The sequence below is a fragment of the Anolis carolinensis genome, chromosome 1, assembly GCF_035594765.1.
Source record: "Anolis carolinensis isolate JA03-04 chromosome 1, rAnoCar3.1.pri, whole genome shotgun sequence".
In the NCBI taxonomy this organism is placed as follows: domain Eukaryota; kingdom Metazoa; phylum Chordata; class Lepidosauria; order Squamata; family Dactyloidae; genus Anolis; species Anolis carolinensis.
In genome coordinates, this window is record NC_085841.1 from 283,613,176 (window position 1) to 283,633,397 (window position 20,222).

The 20,222-nt window shown below is 44.7% G+C and overlaps 1 protein-coding gene and 1 long non-coding RNA gene across 5 annotated transcripts in view; one reads left to right on the forward strand and one right to left on the reverse strand.

Annotated features, from left to right (window-relative positions):
- The first annotated feature begins 276 nt into the window (after nt 1-276).
- bdnf (brain derived neurotrophic factor) overlaps nt 277-20,222 on the forward strand; it is an 83,702-nt gene continuing 63,756 nt past the window's right edge. The window contains exon 1 of one of the 4 annotated variants that reach the window (XM_008118081.3): nt 277-943. In XM_008118081.3, the coding sequence (XP_008116288.1) occupies nt 941-943 (3 nt within the window). In that variant the 5' untranslated portion in view covers nt 277-940. Of the gene's footprint in view, nt 944-1,806; nt 2,162-2,271; nt 2,358-4,856; nt 5,466-20,222 lie in introns of those variants that run through there. The other 3 variants (XM_008118084.3, XM_008118083.3, XM_062967775.1) reach the window with 3 other exon arrangements.
- On the reverse strand, nt 13,156-16,400 carry LOC134295410 (uncharacterized). The gene is made up of 2 exons (XR_010001970.1): nt 16,049-16,400; nt 13,156-14,226 (listed from the first exon to the last, which is right to left on the reverse strand). It is a non-coding gene; the product is annotated as an uncharacterized LOC134295410 (long non-coding RNA).

Genomic DNA, 20,222 nt, shown 5'->3' on the forward strand with positions numbered 1-20,222 from the left:
CGCCCGGCTGGCGCTGCTCTCCTTTGGAGCCCTGCCGCCACCTGCGGAGCTGCGCTTGGGATGCAACAAGTCCCCGGAGTGTCTGGAGGGAGAGGGAGGCCAGAGAGAGACAAATGAAGAGAGAGGGGTGTGTGTGTGTGTGGGACCAGGAGAGGGACTGCTTCCTGACTCCCTTCCCAGCCCCGCCACCAAAATACTCTTGTCAAGGCTTCCGGGGACAGAATGAGAGGCACACAAAGTGAGCTGGAGTTTTTCCCACCCCAGGGAGAAGTTTGTAGCCCACTCCTCACGTGCGGCTCCCAAGAGGATAGAGAGAGGAAAGGGCCCACGCTCCCCCCTCTCTTTCTCTCTCTCTTTCTTTCTCTCTCTCTCTCTCTCTCCCTTGTTCTGGTTGGGTCTCGTGGCTCAGCCTTTCCCCCCTTCATGAAGATCACGTAAGAAGAAGCTACCCAAAGGGGAGAAACGTGCCTGTGAGCTCAGGCGTTTGCGTAAATCGAGGGCCGGCGGCGGTGTGTGGGGCGCGTGTGCCCGTGGGGCGCGTGTGTGTGTGTGATAGAGAGAGTGTGTGTGTATATGTGTGAGTGCGTGTGAAGGAAAGCTCTCCTTCCCGCCGCTGCCTGCCTGCCTTCCTTCCTTCCTCCTTTCCTTCATCCCTTGCCTGCCTTGCCTTCCTGTAAGACTAAGTCACCCAGGTGGCGGTGTGTGGCGAGTTTGGCGGCTCGGCGGATATTGCACAGGGTGGTTATTAGATTCATAAGTCACACCAAGTGGTGGGCGATCCACGGAGCCGAGCGGAGAGAGAACTTCTCACATGATGACTTCAAACGAGACACATTCCCTCCCAGCATCTGGAGGAGAGACGGGATTGTAAGGCGCTTCGGGCTCCAGGACGGCCGGGGAAAAAACACACACAAAACAATAAAAAAGAGAACCAGAAACCATGGTGAGTGAGTGGGACTCCGGAGGGGAGGCTTGCTTTCGTGCTGGGGGGGGGGGGGTGGTGGTGGTGGAAGGAAGCGCCCCTTGGCGTGGTTTCCCCCAATTTGAAAGAAAGAGACGGGGAAATATTCTCTCTCCAAAGCGGGAAGAAGGCTGTTGCTTGACAACAATAGTTCGCCGCTGCTTCTCTTCCCTTCCGAAACCTTCCCCTTGCCTCTACTCCCCAAACCTCCCCCCCCCCCCCCAAAAAAAAAGAAGCCCGGCTTTCTGGAGAGCTTCTGTTTGGCCACGCAGAGCCTCAGCAAGCCTCGGGCGTCCCGGGAAGAAGGGCGGCGCGGCGCGTCTGGCCAACTTGAAGGGCCGAGCTTTGGAGCTTTGCGGGGATTTGGAGCTACGCAGAAGAAACTTGGAGCCAGGTTCCCTCCAAAAGGAGATGGGGCTGCGCTCTTGTTTTAGTTTGTGGGACCCCCTCCCTTCCCCAAAACACACGGAGGGCATGAGGAGGATCTTTGGGAAGGGGGGGGGGCTGTTGAGAAAGGAAGGGAAAGAGGGTATTCCGCTCTCCCCCCCCCCCCAACCCCAAAGCCCCGGGTCCGTCCAACATGTGATCTTCTATTTACAGCCCGGGCAAAAGCCGGGCTCACGTGACTCAGGGAAAGAGGGGAGGGGGCTTCAGGAGGCATCAAGTGACTTCATGGAAATGTCAACGCCAGACCTTCCCCCTCCCCCGCCTTTTCCTGAGGAGAAATAAAAGAGGGGAGCGGGTGGGGGCTGGGGAAGGAGGGGGCTCGCCTCGGAGGAGTTTGGCAGCCCAGGTAATCCGGAGTGAATCCCCCAGCGCTTAAAAGGCGCCGAGCCTGGACCTCCCTCCTCACACTGTGATAAGATCTGGCGAGGAGGGAAGCGACGGAGAGGAGAGAGAAAGAGAGAGAGAGAGAGAAGCGGAGAGGGAGGGAGAGAGGGAGAGAGAGAGGGAGAAAGGGAGAAAGGGAGAGGGAGCGCTCCCTTCTTGCTTCCTAGTTGCTCCAGCGTCCGGGTTGTGGCGTACCTGGGCGGGAACTGCCTCCAACCCCGAGCGGCGGCGGCGGAGAGCGGGACAGACCCGCGCCAGAGCCGGGTTTGCGTGGGAGCCTGGCCTCCGACGGCGCGGGCCACTTTGGGCGATGCGAGCGCCTCTGCCCGGCGCCATCTAGCCACTGGCGGGGGGTTCGCGGGGACCGAGGTAAGACTCCCCCCCTTTCCCTCCCCACGCACAACCACTGGCGGGGCCGTTCCCCTCCCCCTTCTCCTCCCTCCCTCGCTCCCCTCCCTCCCTGCCCCAGTCTCTGCTTCTTGTTATTATTATGGGGGGACCGTGGGCTGCTCTCGGGCGGGTCTGTGTCCGCTGCCTGGCGGAGCCGAGGAAAAGAGGAGCCAAGGTAGGCGTGAGGGGCGGGAGGCTTGCGTTCACTCTCCGGAGTTGGCGAGAACTCCGTCCAGCCCCCAATGGTTTGTGTTTGTGTGCTTTTTGGGAGGGAAGGAGGGAGCAAGAGCAAGAGCGCAGCTCCTGGGTGGGTGAATGAATGAATGAATGGAGGGATCCCTCACTACATCACCGGCGAGTGATAAGCAGCGAGAGGCATCCCAGCAACTGATGTGGGGCCGGGAAGCTGCCTGCCTGCCTGTGCGCGCTCCGGGGGGAAATCTCCTCTCCCGTCCGCGCCTTTTGCGCCAAGTCTTGGCCTTCGCCTGCCCTGACTCCCTCCGGGGCCCTTTTTTGGCGTTTGCGGGGAAAGGGGAGGCTGGGGGAAGCTCTCCGACGGGAACTCCTCCATCCTGCGCTCATTCAGTCCTCCGGCTCCTCCTCCCCTCCCTCGTTCCCTCTTGCGATGCTCCTTCCTACGTAGAAGCCGAGCTAAGAATATTGAGTCGCTGGGCTAAAAATAAGCCGGGGAAAGTCAGCAGTTTGGAGCCGGAGGGAAGAGGGAGAAAGAGAGGGAGAGAGCTCCGCTTAGTGGGCGCTGCTGCTGCGGGGCGGAGAGGGGGAGGAAGACCCCCACAGATAGATATTAGATATATACACACACACACCTTTCTTTCTCCTACCAAAAAAACAAAAACAAAAGCACCTTCCCTTCTTCATCACCAGCCGGAGCTGGGGGTGAAGCCTGGCCCGGGTCCGGGCAGAGAAGCCCCAGGAGAGGAGGCGGAGGGAGGCTCTGGAGAGGGGAGAGAGCCAGAGACGCAATCGAGCCGCTTCAAGCCCGCAGGGAGTTAGGAAGGAATGACGGACGGACGGAAGCTTCTCTCTCTCTCTCTCTCTCCTGTCCAAGGGAGAGGGCCCTTCCACACAGCCATAAAACTCAGACTATCAAGGCAGAAAATCCCACAATATCTGCTTTGAACGGGGTTATCTGAGTCCGCACTGCCATATATTCCAGTTCAAGGCTGATATTGTGGGATTTTCTGTGAGGAAGGGCAGAGAAAGAGAGGGGCAGGAGGTCTCACAGACCCAGGAGGCGTGTGACGGGGCTGGAGAGGGACCGGGAAGGAAGGAAGAAGGGAGAGCCCCCCCCCCCCCCCCGTCCAGAGAGGCGCCGGAAGGGACCGCCCCGCTCTCTCCCTCTCCGGGAAGGAGAAAGAAAGAACGAAAAAGGCCCGTGGCCAAGCCGGCGCTTTGCTCCCAGTCGCCGAGCGGATAACCTGAGTGGGTTGCCTGGTTCCTTCCTCCCTTATCCATCCTCCTCTTCCTTCCATCCATCCAAGCATCCTTCCGTACTCCCTCCCTCCCTGTTTCTCCTCCCTCCCTCCTTCTCCTGCCTGCCTTGCCCGGCTTGCAGTTCCTCCTCCTCCTCCTCCTTCTCCTCCCGCCCCACCGCCTTGGCCGTTCATTGGGCCTCCTCCTCCTCCGCCGCCGCCGCGATTGCGTTCACGTAGTAGCAGCGACGGGCAGAAAGACGACGACGAAGGCGGCGGCGACGAAGGGAGAATCCCCAGCGAGAGCGAGCGCGTGGGGCGGGTTTGGCGGAGGGAAGGAAGGAAAGAAGGAAGGAAGGAAAGAAGGAAGGCGGGAGCCGTCGAGGCAGCCGGGGATTTCGCAGCAGGGTGTGGTTCGCCCAGGAGGGTGGCTGGACCCAGCGGGACCCCAGGCCGAGGAGGAGCGCGCCGCAGACCCGGCGACCCCCGCTCCCCTTCCCGCCCCTGGGCCCTCCTCGCGTGGGTTCCCAGCCAGAAGCGAGCGAGGGCGCAGTGGCGGGAGGAGCGCCGGGCCCGGCTCCGGGGAGGAGGAGGAGGAGGAGGAGGAGGAGGAGGACGCGGGGAGAGGTCTGGGGGAGCGGGCCGGGCTCCATCTGACGCCATCCCCTGCGAAGGAAGGGATTCCGAGGTGGCCCACTCGCTGCCTTTCAGTGCGGAGCGGGGAAAGGCCCGCCGAGGAGGCTCTTCGGCGGAAAACCGAGTGGGGTGGGGAAGGGCAGGAGGGAGAGAAGCAGCCGGGCATTAAAGGCGCCGCGCGGGTTTTTCTCGCTCTCTTGCTTTCTCTCTGCGCTCCTTCCGATCTCTGCTGTGGGCCGGGAGAGGCAGAAAAGGAAGCATTGTGTCCCTCGCCATTGAAGGGAGGGAGGGAGGGCAAGAGGCTCTCGAGGCTCTCTTGGATTGGTCTTGGCCAAGCCAAGGATCCCTTGAGTGGGCTTCCCGTAGAGGTGAGGTCGTGTTGTATTCAGAGCTCGAAACCGTGGAGTTTCTTCCTAGTTGTGCTGCTGCTGCGGCGGCAAATGTCCTCAGAGGGAAACCAGAGCAGGGCTTCATCACCCAAAAGCGATATCGCAGGCATGGGCAAACTTCGGCCCTCCCTCCATGTGTTTTGGGCTTCAACTCCCACAATTCCTAACAGCCAGCAGGCTGTTAGGAATTGTGGGAGTTGAAGCCCAAAACACATGGAGGGAGGGCCGAAGTTTGCCCATGCCTGCTATATAGTTTCCCCACCATCCCCCTAAATCCCTGTTGGTGAAGCTGGGCTCAAAGCGGAGCAGGTGCAGACCTGTTCAGTCTTGAAAGCCATTAGCTTTGGCCCCGAATCCTCCCCTTGGGCTATAATTTGGCAAATGTGGAGAGAGAGATGCAGAAATATGCCCCAGTCATTTGGCTTTTGGTGTAATGCCCCACCTGTCTCCCTGGATTAGTTTCTAAACTTGTGAGTACTGGGGAATCTAGGAGAAAAACCCACTACCGCCACACCAAATCCTTATCATTAATGTTTAGATGTATGTTTAAAGGGGTTATAACGTATGAAACACTTTGTGCATGCTCAGGGGCTCTTGGCTGTTGATTCCTTTGCATGATGCAGACCAAGTCTTGACACCTAAGCACTGCTGAAGCAAAAGGCCGGGGCTGCGAGCCTTTCCCAGGAGAACGAAAGGGACAAGATGTAAACTAATGTACTGAATCAGAGCAGGGTACTTTCAAGCCCAGCATATTTTCCCAGGTGAAGTTCCCACACAGGTCCAACTATCAGTACTGGATTTATGCATAATTTAAACCAATTTCAGGTTAGTTCAACACCCTTAAATGTGATATTGTTTAGCACCAGGATATGTCTTAAATTGCCTTAAATTTCCACATATAGAGTCATAGAATTGCAAAAGACCACAAGGGCCATCTAGTCCAACCACCTACCATGCACGGACATATGATCAAAACACCCCTGATAACTTTTTATGCAGTGAACAATTCCATAAATTTGTGTGTAGGAGAAATATATTCTAATCCCATGCATCCATACACATGTTTGGAGGCTGGGTATTATCATATCATATCTCTTTTTATAGGTATATATAAATATATGAAGGTATGGCATGTAGAATATGGAGAAAGCTTGTTATCTGTTGTTGAATGGGTTGAAATGACAAATTAATCATTAGGAAGAACTTTTTGACTGAAAGAGCTGTTCAGTAGTGCAATAAACTCTCTTCTACTTTGGTCAGATCTCACCTGGGATCCTGAGTCAAGTCCTGGACACTACAGTTCAGGAGGGATATTAATAAGGTGGAAAAAGTGCCCGAAGAAGGGCAATCAGGATGGTCAAAGGTCTGGAAACCAAACTCTATAAGGAATGGCATAGCGAGACAAAAATGTCTAGCTTGGAGAAGCAAAGACTGAGAGTGACATAAAGGCTACCTTTGTATAAAGAAAATGGGGCAAATTTGATTTCTGCTGCTCCAGACATTAGGATGGATAAAAAATTCAGGAAAAGATATTCTTCCTAAATGCCAAAAATATTTTTCTGAATGTAAGGCATCTTTAGCAGTGGACTAGACTGCGTGGGGTGGTGTTGTTGGTGGAGAACTCTCCTTCTTTAAACAGTTTGGAGGGGCATCCTCCCTTTTTGCATGGAAGAAAGTTGGGTTGGATGAGCCTTGTAGTTCCTTCCAGTCGTGTGAATCTAAAAAGCAAAGTAAATTAAACCATTGCATGTTTTTGCTGGATGCTGGAGTAAGTTCTGCCCTTGTAGTAAAACCTGATTCCCATTCCCATTGTTTTGTTTTTTTTCTCCCTCTCTCTCTTGCATTCTGTTTAATTGAAAATCACTATCCAGTTCTGTTAGAACGTCTAAGAGATGCATTTAAAGTCAGGATAAGGATTGTGTAGCCCTTAAGATACTATTAGATTGTAATTCTCCTCCTCATTTATCATTGCCTGTGCTCTTTTCAACTTCTAGAGGACCAGATACCACAATTTCCTGACTTAAGGCATAGTTTTCTCTTGTCTTTTGCAGAGACATTGCTTTAGCTGTGACTAGCACATACCAAAAGTTGATGGGATAAAATATATCCCATCTATCCTGTCAGTATACTAACCCATTATCTGTCCAAAGTTCTTATTTGATCCAGAAATCTTTTAACTCTTCCTTTCTTGCTTACTTTCTTTCCACCCTCTCCTTCCTTCTGTCATGCCAGTTCAGAGGAAACACACAAAATAATATCCCAATGAAATGTTTCTTCTGTCCCCAAATTTCTAGTGTTGTTATAACTTTGCTGTTCAGTTGAGACTAAAAATACAGGGGCAGGCTAAGTGACCAAGAGAATGTGAATACAGGAATGTAAGATTAATTTTACAAAGCTTTGGTCCTGGTGGAAATAAAAAATGCTAGAAATCCCTCCTCTGTTCCCCTCTTATGGGATTGTTACTGAAGGTCAGTACTTTACCACTACACTACTAGAAGTTAGAGTGTTGGACTAGAAATTTGCAGACCCAGATTTTATACCACTGAGCAAAAATCGCCAGGTGACTTTGGGCTTATTACTTTTTCTCAGTCTTTAGGGTTTGCTGTCAGTAGAAGTTGGTAGTTCCCAAGAGAGTGTGGCAGTGAATCTTTTCCAGGAAGGCAGTTGGCACCTTGGATAGCTCCTTAAAAGTTTCAATCAAATGGGAGTAGATTCAAGGCACCATTGATGTATAAGCCACTATTTGCCACTTGTTGTGTGGAAAAAGTGGGGAGGGGAGGTCCATGTGTGCCACCTTAAGCCCAGTGAAGGGATGACAAGATATTCTACAGGAAAATACAACAAACGAATACAGCAATCAGTAATAAATATGAGGGGGCTGTTGTTTTTCTGCCCTGCAGGTGGTTTTCCAGAGCTGCTTAAGTAGTCATTGTGGGATATGTGGAGGTGGATGAATTGAACAGAGCCTTGGTTTCACGAAGAACAGCAGTTTTTCGTCCCAATCTGGGGGGTGGGGGAACTCAGAGCTGGGCAATGCTTCTTTTTGACAACAACTCCCAGAATGCTGCAGAAAACATGGCAAGTGCAGGCTAGACAGTGACAATGTTAGCTGAGAAATTCTAGAGGTTGCCATTAAAAAATATCACTTTCAAGTTCTGTAATTTATGTAATTTCTATTTTGGTGCAGACTTGACTGATACCAGGATTTTCACTTTGTGCTATAAAAAGTTTCTATATAACCATGAATGAATTAGTAATCAAATTTTAGACTTAGAAGGCATTAATACTGATACTTCTTTTGCTGAACGGTATGGGGGCAATTCCACAGATTTGAAATAAGATTATCTTCTCCTGGGACATACAGAGAAACCTGTCAATTCGGAATATGTTTAGGATACTGGGTATATTTTTGTTGTAATGGTATTCTACCTATTAAGATTCTCAGCAAATAATCTTCCTTGGCCATTGAGCATACCTGAATCTTCTCTTTAGGCTTCTGCAATTTTTTTCATGCTTCACTCATCAAAGAACATGAAAGAAAACAAAAACATGTTATCATTTACTTCAGTTGGGTATAGATTTAAGTATTCCATCATTGCAGAGTTTTTTATATTGAACTGTAAGTTCAAAGCTGTTGCCTTCACTTGAATCCATTTTGGAAATGGGATGTTTATGCATGCGTTGTGAATTTACACAATGCATGGAGTGTTCCCTGATCACTTTAGATTTTTCTTTCCCTGACTTAAGATTTGACTGAAGTCATGAAGCATATTTCACATCTCTTACAGCATTAGGGCATGTTTCACAGGGCTTCCTTAAAATAGAGATGGCAAACTCACATTCTAATGAGCCACCTTATTCTCTAGAAAAGGGTTTCTCAAACTGCACTCCTCCTGATGTTTTGGACTTCAGCTCCCATGATTCCCATCAGCTGGTAAGATAGCTGGGATTTATGGGAGCTGAAGTCCAAAACACCTGGAGGAGCACAGTTTGAGAAACACTGCCTGACTCTCAAGCATCTCACCCACATTAAAATTATCTTATGTTCTTTAAGTCTTCTCCAACTTATGGTGACCATAAGGAGACCTCATGGCATTTTCTTGGCATAATTTCTTCGGAGAAGGTTTGCCATTGCCTTCTTTTGAAGCTGTGAGAGTGTGACTTAAGGTCAGCCAATGGGCTTCCATAGCCAAGCAGAGATTCAAACCCTGGTCTGTAGTCCTCATTCAAGACTCAAACCATTACACAACATTGGCATTCATGTGGAAATGTATTTCCAACCAATTGTCTTTTAAGAAATAATCACAGCAATGTCATTCCAATTCAGGAGGCAGAGATGCTTGATACAATTGTTAAAGTTGTCTCAATAATACTGAAGTTGGGTAAATACACACAGACCTTCCCCTAAGTGGTGGTCCATCTAACTATTCATATAAGGTCCCACATACCACATAGGAAAACTATACCATCTTGCCAAGTACTGAGAAAATTTACTGCACTCTCATAAAGGCTGTCCTGTTCCATCAAGCTTTGAACCTTCAATGTTTTGCTGCTCTTTATTTTAATGGCTGCTCATAAATTTTCTCTGTACAGGTTTTGTTCTTCTTTTATGTTATGTTTTAATGTTTTTAGTGTGCATCCCTCCATATGCCTGCTAGGCAGACGGTCCAGATTTCAAAATACAATTAATCAATACTTCTCAATTGGTTTTTTTTTTGGGGGGGGGGGGGGGATTTGCAAGTGTTTGGCTAAGTAGTTACAGGAGTTCTAATAGTGTGTGTGTCTATGCCTGCACACCCTCAAGTTACCTAATGTCATAGAGCTTTTATAGGAATATTCAGGGGTCGTTTTGATAGCTTACATTCTGTAAATATAGATCTGTATTCATCTGTACAATGTAACTGAAAGGCTGTTTCATATGCACTGATATTGTTCTGCCCCATACATAACATTCTAGTCACTGCAGCTGAAGAAGGATATTGTATAGCAAGAAAACATGCAAAAAGAGAAAGCTAAAATGATCAAGGCACTGGAGAAATTCTTCTATGAGAATGTGTGCTTGTGGGGAAATGTAGCTTAGCAGGAAAGGTGAGTAAGGAGGACATGATTCACATGGGAATACTTTTAGAAAGTGGGTAGGGATAATTTGCTCTCCCACTCTTAAAATAGTAGAACCTCAGGCCATTTACTAAGTGGTGGGAAATTCAAGACACATAAAAGGAAGCATTTCTTCACACTGCATAATTAAACTATGGGATTATCTACCACAAGATGTAATGATGGTCACTAATATGAGCATCTTTAAAGGGAGATGAGAACATTAACAGAGGAGGAGACTATTCAGGTTGTGGCTATGTTGGACTGAGAAGTACAAATGTAGCTCTTTCAAGTCCTGCTTCTCATGCTCAGTACAGTACAGCTATTATATCCAAGGGTGATATGCTCCACACTTTGTGTGGATATGGATAATAGTGAACCCTATTGAAATAAAGAACTTCTGGACTGAAAATACCATAGAGTTGGACCAAAAATGCCGTTTTTTGTGGGACATGGATACATGAAAACATGAATACCAGCTCCATGAATATGGGGTGGTACTGTATATGATGAAAAATTCTCATAAACATACCTTGTATGAAGGTATAAACCAGTTCTTGATGAAATGAACCAGATGTCATTGGACGATGATTCCCAGAACCCTTATCCATTAGTTGTACTGGTCAGGGCTTTTGATACTTGAAGTTCAATAATACCTGTAGTCCCAAGATCAGGCTGCACTGATGAAGGAAGGAAGACTAATGCTACCTTGTTTTCATTGCACTGTTTCAAAGTTCTCTAAGATCTTAGTCACTGTTTTCAAGTTACGTATATGATCTCTTTCAAGAATAATATTTGTGACCCTTAACGGTGATCCAATGATGTAAAGGTATGTGTTGGATAATGTCTATTTATATCCAATAGTACAGCACCCCACAGTTAAGAGGAAATCTATGGGTAGACTGTCATCCATGTTTCATTGAGTTCCTAGCTTTCATATATGAACACTATCCATGTCCCAAAATTTGATAGGGAAATTCCTATCAGCTTGATTCACAATCAACATGTGATATAAAAGAAATACTACTCTGAAATGTAAAGGATGTTCCATGTGTTTCATCTGCAAATAATTTTGTGACTCTCTGATTTTTGTCTGCTACAGCACCCCAAATCTTGAATTATTTCCAATTGATATTTTACATGTCATTGGAGCGTGGTCAAGACCAGTGCAGTTTATGTGTACATTTGTGAGAAATAGGGAGTATAACGTGTGTGTGTGTGTGTGTGTGTGTGTGTGTGTACGTACAGATGCGCACACACAGGTCTGTCCTCCACCCACAAGTAAGCAAGAAACCTACCCTGGTTGCTCTGACTTAGCTGAAAATATCTCTGAGAAGCAACAAGCATGATCCCCCTCTGTTCTCTAGCAGATTTTGGAGTCAGAAAAAAACATAACGAGCAGCATGAAGTTAGCATAACAACTGCCCACCCTTTTTCATTATTCCACAAATGTGTGATGCATTCTCGTGAGCTGTCATCCTTGGCAGCACTAACATTTCCATCTGCTTACATCTTGTTTCTATTCTTATGCTGCAACCCTTCAGCTACTTACTCTGAAGTAGTCCCTTTGACGTCATATGGCTGCTATCCAGAGCCCATTTACTCCAGGGCCACTGTCAATTGGGAAGCTTGAGAACACATACATTGCAGATCACAGGCCACAATGTTAAGGGCATAGCTAGTGCATAGTAGTTAATATAGACATGTACTAAGAATGACCTGAAAGCCTATGATGTGGTTGGATTGTGAAAGCTAATCAGTTCTTCTAAGCCTAGATGAGAGACGTTTGACATATATCATACTGTTTCACACATTACAAAACAACACATTTAGAGTTGCTACTAGTTGTAGAGGTCAATCCCACCCTTCTGATGAGCATACCTGTTTTCAATCACCTGCTTCTCAAATTCAATTTCAGAAGTATATTCTTTACGAGGAATGTGATTGTGCAGTAAACATATTTCATCCTGTACTGGACACATAAGGGAAGCCTTCCACAACACATATAGCCCCATGTCTAAACTTTGCAGCAGGTACCACTCCAACCTAGTAATGTTCCTGTGAAGAAGGAGAGGAAAGATAAGTGCCAAAATAAATTCTTTAGACAATTTTGGCAGCACAGCATGATATGTAGAAGGAGCTATGCCAAATCTCTGAAATAAATGTAGAGCTTGCCAATGACAGGGCTGAGTAAAGAGCTCAACATTTGAGCTTTCAGATGCAGCCAGGAACTTGCCAGTTGTACCCATTTAGTACAAAGAGTACACAAGTTAAAAATACATTTTTGCTCCCTTCTCAGTGGAATAATAGTGTGTTAATAGTATTCTTGGTTGTGTTCTTGATGTACTTTTCGGTTAGAGGTGACATTTGCAATTCTGTGAGCAGTGTGTTCTCCGCCAAGTCCTCAAAGTAACTTCTCAGGACTCTTTGACACCACCATTACAAAAAAGTTTTCCAAATTGAGCACTGAACACACCCAGAAGACTCCAGCTGGGTTTGATTCCTCATTCTGTTTTCCCACTGCAACCTTTTTAAAAATCTGAAATCAAAAGTAACTACCTGGTTATATCTTATTACACAAAATAGGAATACACAGTCTTTAGTTTGTGGGCTTGGATTGGATAGGTCCCTCCTGCTGCCGCCAAGTTGGAGAAACAGTTTCTTGGTGTGAAAACCCTTGAATAAAGTTGCTCCAAGTCAGTGCAAACTTAAAGGTACACAACAAGAAGAATTAATGTGACTTGTCTTTTTCTGCCTCTGTACCTGTGGTGAGGAGCTCCTGATGGTGCAGCATGTTAAACCACTGAGCTGCTGAACGTGCTTACCAAAAGGTTGGCAGTTTGAATCCGGGGAGCAGGGTGAGTTCCCACTGTTAGCCCCAGCTTCTGCCAACCTAGCAGTTTGAAAATATGCAAATGTGAATAGATCAATAGGTACTGCTCTGACGGGAAGGTAGCAGCCAACGCCAGCTCTTCAGCTTACAAATGGAGATGAGGTCCAACCCCCAGAATCAGACACGACTAAACTTAATGTCAGGGGAAAACCTTTACCTACCTGTGGTGAACTACTTGTTCAGGTAGTCATTTCATTTGCTCATTTCAGGTCCCAGTTTCCTGGGCTACTGCCAAGCCAGTTTGACCATTAGAGAGATTGAGACAGTACTTCAACTGTGAGACCTGAGCTGCCTAACCAACCATTACCCCTTTCTTGGAAAATAATTCTTTTCTGCTGCATGACCCCCGTAAATTACCCTGGTGCCACTGAATGTTGTAAAAGATGCTAGTAGTCAAGTATGGAAAATTCAATTGGCTCAAAGTTGGCTTGCAGATTGTTATTAATTATACCTATTAGCGGATATTTGCAGGGAAGAGCAAATTATTCCCCCCATTCATTCATTCAATAATAATAATAATAATAATAATAATAATAATAATTTATTTTTATAGCCCGCCTCCATCTCCCCGGAGGGACACGGGGCAGCTTACATGGGGCCAAGCCCGGGTAAAAACAGCAAATCAAAACAGAATAACATAAGAAATTACAGACACAAATATTAAAATTATATACTCTAACATAGTAAGAATTTAAAATGATAATCATAATAAAACATGGATTTGGCACCCAAATAGAGGAAGTAAAAATGAACTGCGCAAAGTGCAATAAGTGAGTATTGTAAACACGAGGTAGCTAAGTGCTACAATCAATGAGAGAGCAACTTGGGTTTATCCCTGAAACAACTTTAAATATGAAGATCCTACTTTGAAATATCCCTCATGGAGTCAGTATAGCTTACACCCTATTCACTGTGCATTGCAAAGAGATTTTATTAGTTCTGGGAGGCTCCAAGGACAATAGTATGCTAATATTTTTAAATGATTGATTATTTACTACACTTTTGACTGACAATTTGATACTACTTTAACTGCCAAGGCTTAAAGCAATGGAATAATAGGAGTTGTCATTTTATAAAGTATTGAGCCTTCTCTGCCAAAAGGTGTGTGTGCCTCATCAAACTACAACGTCCATGGATTCCAAAGCATTGAGCTATGGCAGTTTAAGTGGTGTCAAACTGTGTTAATTCTACAGTGTGGAGCCAGCCATAGTGGTTTAATTTTGCTGGATCATTTAAGGAGAAAAGTCTTAGGGGGTTCCAGCCTCCCAATCTTTCTTTCTTTTTGGAATCCTTGCTTGAATCATTAGCCTTGAAATGTTTTATTCCATGTGTAGCTTTTTTAAAAAAATGCATGCTGTATTTTAATTTTTCCAGCTACTTCTTAAAATTATTTGAGACAAAGCAAAACAAAACCAATGCAGAATTCAGGTAAAGAGCTAGCCAATGAAGTCTTGTTGATTTTCATGCGGGAAAATAAATGCTCAAATAATTTTCACTGAACTTTGAGGGGTTGTGAAGATTCTCGGTTTCATCTGGATAATGTCCACACAAATTGATGGGGTGAGGAAAATGCCACCGTGCCACCACTGAGCTCTCCTAAGTGCAAACAGGGTGAAACGTGCTATGAAAAGAAGAGTCAATGTCCCATTTAATACATAGCATATGTAAATTCACCAAGACTGGAAACATTCCGGCCCAAATGCACACTCCAAAGGCACACATGATTCTTTTTCTTTCCTGTTCCCACAGGCATGTGCAGCTGGAAAGTTGCCTCTCTTTCTGCCCTACATGGAGGACATCATTTCTCCAGCTGGGCGCTTAACCTATATCCTATGGTGTCCAATTTATGCTGACATTCAAATGGGATGATTAAGTAACCTGTGTCATTAAGCCTCAATTTTTTTTCATCCGCTTACCATTTTAGATCCTTTCCTGACCACATCATTTACAGGAAAGAGTTTGCTTCTGTGTGTGAGAGGGGGGGGCAAGAACAGGCAATTAGAAACCACCAGAGTGTGCAATTTTAGCCTAGAACTCAGGGGAAATGTTCAAAGACTTAAGCATCATTAGAAACAGTAATTGTTTATTTCTCAATCATCAGAACTAGTGTGTGCTATTTATTTATTTATTTATTTATTTATTATTTCCAATGGGGAAAGGATACACACACACACAGGCAATGGTAATTAGACATCATCTTGTCCTTTCAATCAGGAGCTATTTACACCTTGGAGTTCATGAATAATGCATGGTATACAAGCATGATCAATGATAATTGGATGGGCCAGCTCAGAGGAATACGAAAGCAGGCTGGAAACCCAAGGATTGCATAAGGTGTGTGGGCATTTTGACATCCATGAAGAGCTATAGATCTGGCATTAACTACCTCGGTTTCATGAACACAATTAAGAAGAAATGTGGGTGTCAAAAAAATGAAAAAAAAAAAAAACAGCCTAGCAAACTAATCCCATAGATCGGCTAGTTTATTGCAGCAGTCCGAAACACAATTGGCAGACACCCACGCTGGACATGATTGCCCTTTGATGCGTCTGTTATTGACTTTATAAAAGATGCCAGAGTTAAAATGATGTCTTCAGCTCAGTGGCTGACAGGTCCCTGTCTAGGATTCTGTCACTGCAATAAATGTCAGCCTATCGCTTGAGTTCTAATATTTTGTTGTATCCACGAAGAGTCAAATAGCAAATTACTCATAAATTCATTACAATCCAAAGATGCCCTGTCTTGCCAGTAGTCTCTCTACTGCATAAGAAAATGCACAATGATAGGCAAGTTCTCCCGTTTCATTCTGGGATTGGAATCTTTTCCATTTGACTTTTTTTCTGGAGTACAGAGTAATGGTTCATTTTGGTTTATTGGCTAAATTTCAGTCTATTAATCTCTTTTTTAAGAGTTAGAGTTCTAGTTTGTTAACTTCTGACACAATAAATAAAATCTTCAGGCCTGTCACCTAGACCCAACTGACAAATGCATTTGTACAACTGTATTTCTTTGCAGTTGTGCAGAACATGTGTCAATCGTACATTCAAAAACCCAACCAGAAGATGAAGATTTTATTTATTGTGACAGAAGCAAATGGAAAATACAGTTATAATGCATAGAAAAACCACAAACCAAAGTTTAAAACTTGGCATTATATTAAATTTCCTTTGACCAGAAGCTGGCCACTTCAGAATATGAAGATGGAAAGAGGTGTCACAGGAAACCATGGCATCTGAGAGGATGTGAGATGATATACAAATTCTTTTCATACAGAAGTCAAAGCTACTGTGTGTGAAGTCCTACTTTACATACAATAGGCAATGCCCCAACCCCAATACAGAGATGGGGAATTGTAATCAGTTGTGAGACTGGATTCTACTCAATAACAATAGCAACTCTCCATAACTTATTGACTCACCAAGCAAAGCACCTTTTTCATCTGGCTCTTTGCTCCCCAATAGTGTTTTCTGAAAAACAGAAGGAAAAAAAAACAGAGAAATGAAACACACTCATTTGGTTCTCACAAACGTTGGCTGACAGTTATCTCCTTATCAGGGAAGGAAAGGCAACATGAAGAAGGGATGCATGGTCTCACCCTTCATGCTAATATATCAGGTTGGGGCTTAGAGGAGGAAGAGGAAGAGGCACTTAGGAAGGACTTTTCATATCTGGGGCTTCCCTGGCTGTTGCTATCTCATGATTTAATAAACTGTGTGGAGCACCTGGTAGTGATCACAGAGTGGTGGATCAGCTTGTATCATTTCCATGGAGACCAGTGCTAGCAGAAAGGCTATCAGTGCATATACTGTAAATCAGTTACTGCATCCACAATAGCAGAAGTCATAGCAAGGTACATACTTGGCCTTCTGTGTTCCTCCTTCATTCACAAACATCTATTGATTCAAATGTTCTCATTTTCCTCTGTTTGCATAATAGTTCTTATTAATCTCCCCCCCCCTCCAAATATATCCCGTTGCAGCTCTTCATTGCAGAAACCTCGCTGTTCATCAGCTGATCCTTAGGCTGAATTTGCACTGATCTGTGAGTTTCTCATACCTTGGATGTTTTCCAGGTCTTACGTTGCTATTCTTGGCTATAGTTTGTATCTCTCTCACAGGTCATCCCTTTCATAGCTTGCTGTCATATCTATTCCCAGACTAGCTTTGCTTGATACCAGATAAACATTTTGTGTTGAAATTTGTCAACAGTTTCTTCACACAAAGGTTTCTAGGGGATATAAACATTCTTGTTCTATTGTAATTCTGAAAGGTTATTTTCAGCTTTGAGGAGAAAGATTATGGTCCTCTACCAAGCTGTAACAGCCAGATTAAGTATAGTGATTTGTCAGTTGCCCAACTGAACATTTATGTTGAAATCTTTCAGTTCCTACAGAGTTGATTGCAGAGTCAGAATGGATGGGAATACCCTTTACAGTAGACCCTCCACTTTCTCAGAGGTTAGGGGTGTAGGCCCCCTGTGAAACTGGAAAAACCATGAATAAAAAGAAACACTTTTTAAGTGAGAGAACAGTCTTCTTGGATTCCCTGGTTCTCTAAGGTGATGACATCAGCAACTCCCACTGAAAGGTCTACAGATTCATAGAGAAGAATTATATCCAAAAATCTCTAAGGTCTCCAGCAAAACTCTGTGGTCAACTCTAGGAATCTCTAGGTCTTCCAGTGGAAGTTGACCATAGAGTTACCCTATAAAATCTAGAGATTCCTAGAGAAGTGTCCCAGATTTTAAAAAAGTAATGTATCATTTTTCCATCTGGAGGACCCAGAGATTCCTAGAGCATATCAATCAAATTCACAAATAATCAAATCTGCAAAAGTTAAACCTGCAAATGTGGAGGGTCAACTGTGATCCATTCTTCATGGAAAGGAAAACTAGAATTGGTGCGTTGACCCAAATAAATTCAGTTGCCTAGGTTTTTGGACACTCCTTGTGGGCACTATCACGAAGAGAGACTGCACTTCAATTTCTGGCATTACCAAAATGCATATTGGCTATCTAAAGTGAAGAATATACGTCTGACAGCAAGGCTGGAGATGGCAAAATGTCAGTTGTTTCCCTTGGGTTTTCAGAGCCGTTATTTGTATCAAGCCAGCTACTGACAAAAAGAAATCAACAAGCCAGTGTGACAGACAGTGAACATGGCAATGTCAAGGATTCATGCTGTCATGGTTCCCAAGAAAGTCTTTGCAAACATCTATTTCCTCTGGAAAACCACTCCTGTGATAAACACAACACTTTTAACAATCACTTCCTAGCCTCTCTCTTCTTCTCTGTAAATATTATCTTGAGGAAACTAGAGTAGGATAAAGAAGAGGAGGAGGAGGAGGCAGCAGTGGAGGTCGCAGAGCAGAACAAGGATGAAGACAAGGAAGATGATCTGCTGCTGGAAAGGTTACAGACATCCTTCCTTAACCCACTAATCACACTGTGGGTGTCCAAACTGCTTCACTTATAATACCCCCTTTTTGGGAACCTGGGATTGGTGAGTCTGAAAATGATGAGAAGTTGTATTTCTAATCGCCAATACAAGACCTTTTGTGAAGAGAATGTTTTATTACCAGGAACAAAATATTTGGAAGTCGGAAAAGATAGTCATGTAGCCATTGATAGGAAATCCTATTAGACAGAGGGGAAGAGTCATGGTGAAGGAACCCATGTCAGGAAAGATCATTGTGCAGGTGAGAAAGAAACAGCAAACAAGAGAAAGAAGAAACATACAGAAATCCTACCTCTAGGTCTCTGCCTCTATTGCCCCCTAGAGAAACATAATCTGATTGCAGGTTTCTCCACTTTGAGCAACTGGAGTGCAAAGCAAGGAATTCCAGCATATCATTTTGAGTTACCCCACCCCCTACTAATCCAAATCTTCCATGATGGTTTGGGTACTAATAATCTTAAGGATGGTTTTGCTTTTAGTGCATTTGTTTCAGCTGCTGTGATTAGCTTTGATTCTTTCCATCACATTAGCCCTATTTGGGGCAATCCCAAAACATTTTGCTACCTGTGATACAAAATGAGAGACACTCCTCATCCTCAATTTTGATGTACAAAAGGTATGAAGACTATTAGCTGAATCTGATTTCAGCACTAATGACAGGACAGGATTTTCCATTGCACCTGAGAGAGCAGTTCAGCTTAGCAGATCTCATGTCAGACCCCACAGTGATATTCTTTCTGGAAGCTCCAATTTTAGAAAGTGAAGAGGAAGCTGCACTCAGAGCCCTTGAGATAAATAAATCACCAGGAACAGATGACAAACCAATAAAGTTGCTTTAAGCAACAAAGGCAGAAGCTACTCTCGTTCTGACTAAAATCAGTCAACAGATATAGAAGACAAAACAATGACCTACAGATTAAAAATGCTCAATATCCCCATGAAATTGGACACATCTTTGCCCAGGAATATAGGATTCTTAAACCTATGACTGAATCCCATTGCGGGACACTGCAATCTTGGATCTTTTGGGAACCTAATTCCGAGAAAATGATCTTGCATTATTTTCTGAAAGCAGTGTTCTCTACTGGCACAAAGCTAAGAGCTAATGTCTTTGTTACCAAATCTCATACATTAGAATTGTTGGAAAAATGGAAACAAAGCAGAAATGATGGCTTGAATTCCAAACAAGTTTACAAGGTGTTTAATGGAAATAGCCTACATCCCAGAGTATGCCATCAAAAAAAAGTTTACAAAATGAAAATTGAATGCATCTGGTTCGTTTCCCTGCCTGATTTAGTCAAATCCCACATTGAAGTCACAATCTTAAACAGCTTATAATAAGAGTAATCATATGATATGCTTGTGATGGTCCTCAGCATTCATGAAAATATAAAACTCACAGTTGCTCAATTATGGTCACTAATTAAACATTTTGGGAAAACATCATGGTGGATCAGTTGTCATGATAACAGAATACACATAAAAGGTGTCTACAAGCCAGAATTGGTCCAGGGCATTTTGGTGCATGAGTCAAAGAACAAGATGATGCCATATTTACTTCCATGTACAAAAATTGACTGGATATTTAAAGTTGAATCTTTAACACTAGAAATGGGACAGTGTCCTGTGCCTGGAATCACACAGAGGAATAAGACAGGCTTGTTGCCACCTCCCAGTATCTTCCACCTTCTTCATTCTGTCTAATGGTAGGGTCAGGCATAAAATCTTGAGCTCTATTGAGCTATAAACAGTCCAGAGTGGTCCCATTTGTATCAATGTCAAGCAGACCTCTCAGTGTGTAATTGTATGCAGAAGGCAGAGCTTCCTTTGACATGTAAAGAAATAGAGAAGCTTCTTCTTGGACAATTGAGATCTCAACGCCCTCCAAAAGGCACTGGAGTGGAGGCATATCTCCATGATACATTGTGGGGGTGGAAAACCTTTGACTCTCCAGATGTATTAGACTTCATTTTCCTGAAACACCACATCACCAGGAGATATTGGTGGTTCAAAACATCAGGAGGAGAACATGTTCCTTGTCCCTTAGATAGGCAGTGACAACTTGAGGGGTTTTTTTACAGGGGACTTTTGCAACAATAGTCTCAGATACACACACTGGACAGCATGGTAAAGGAGA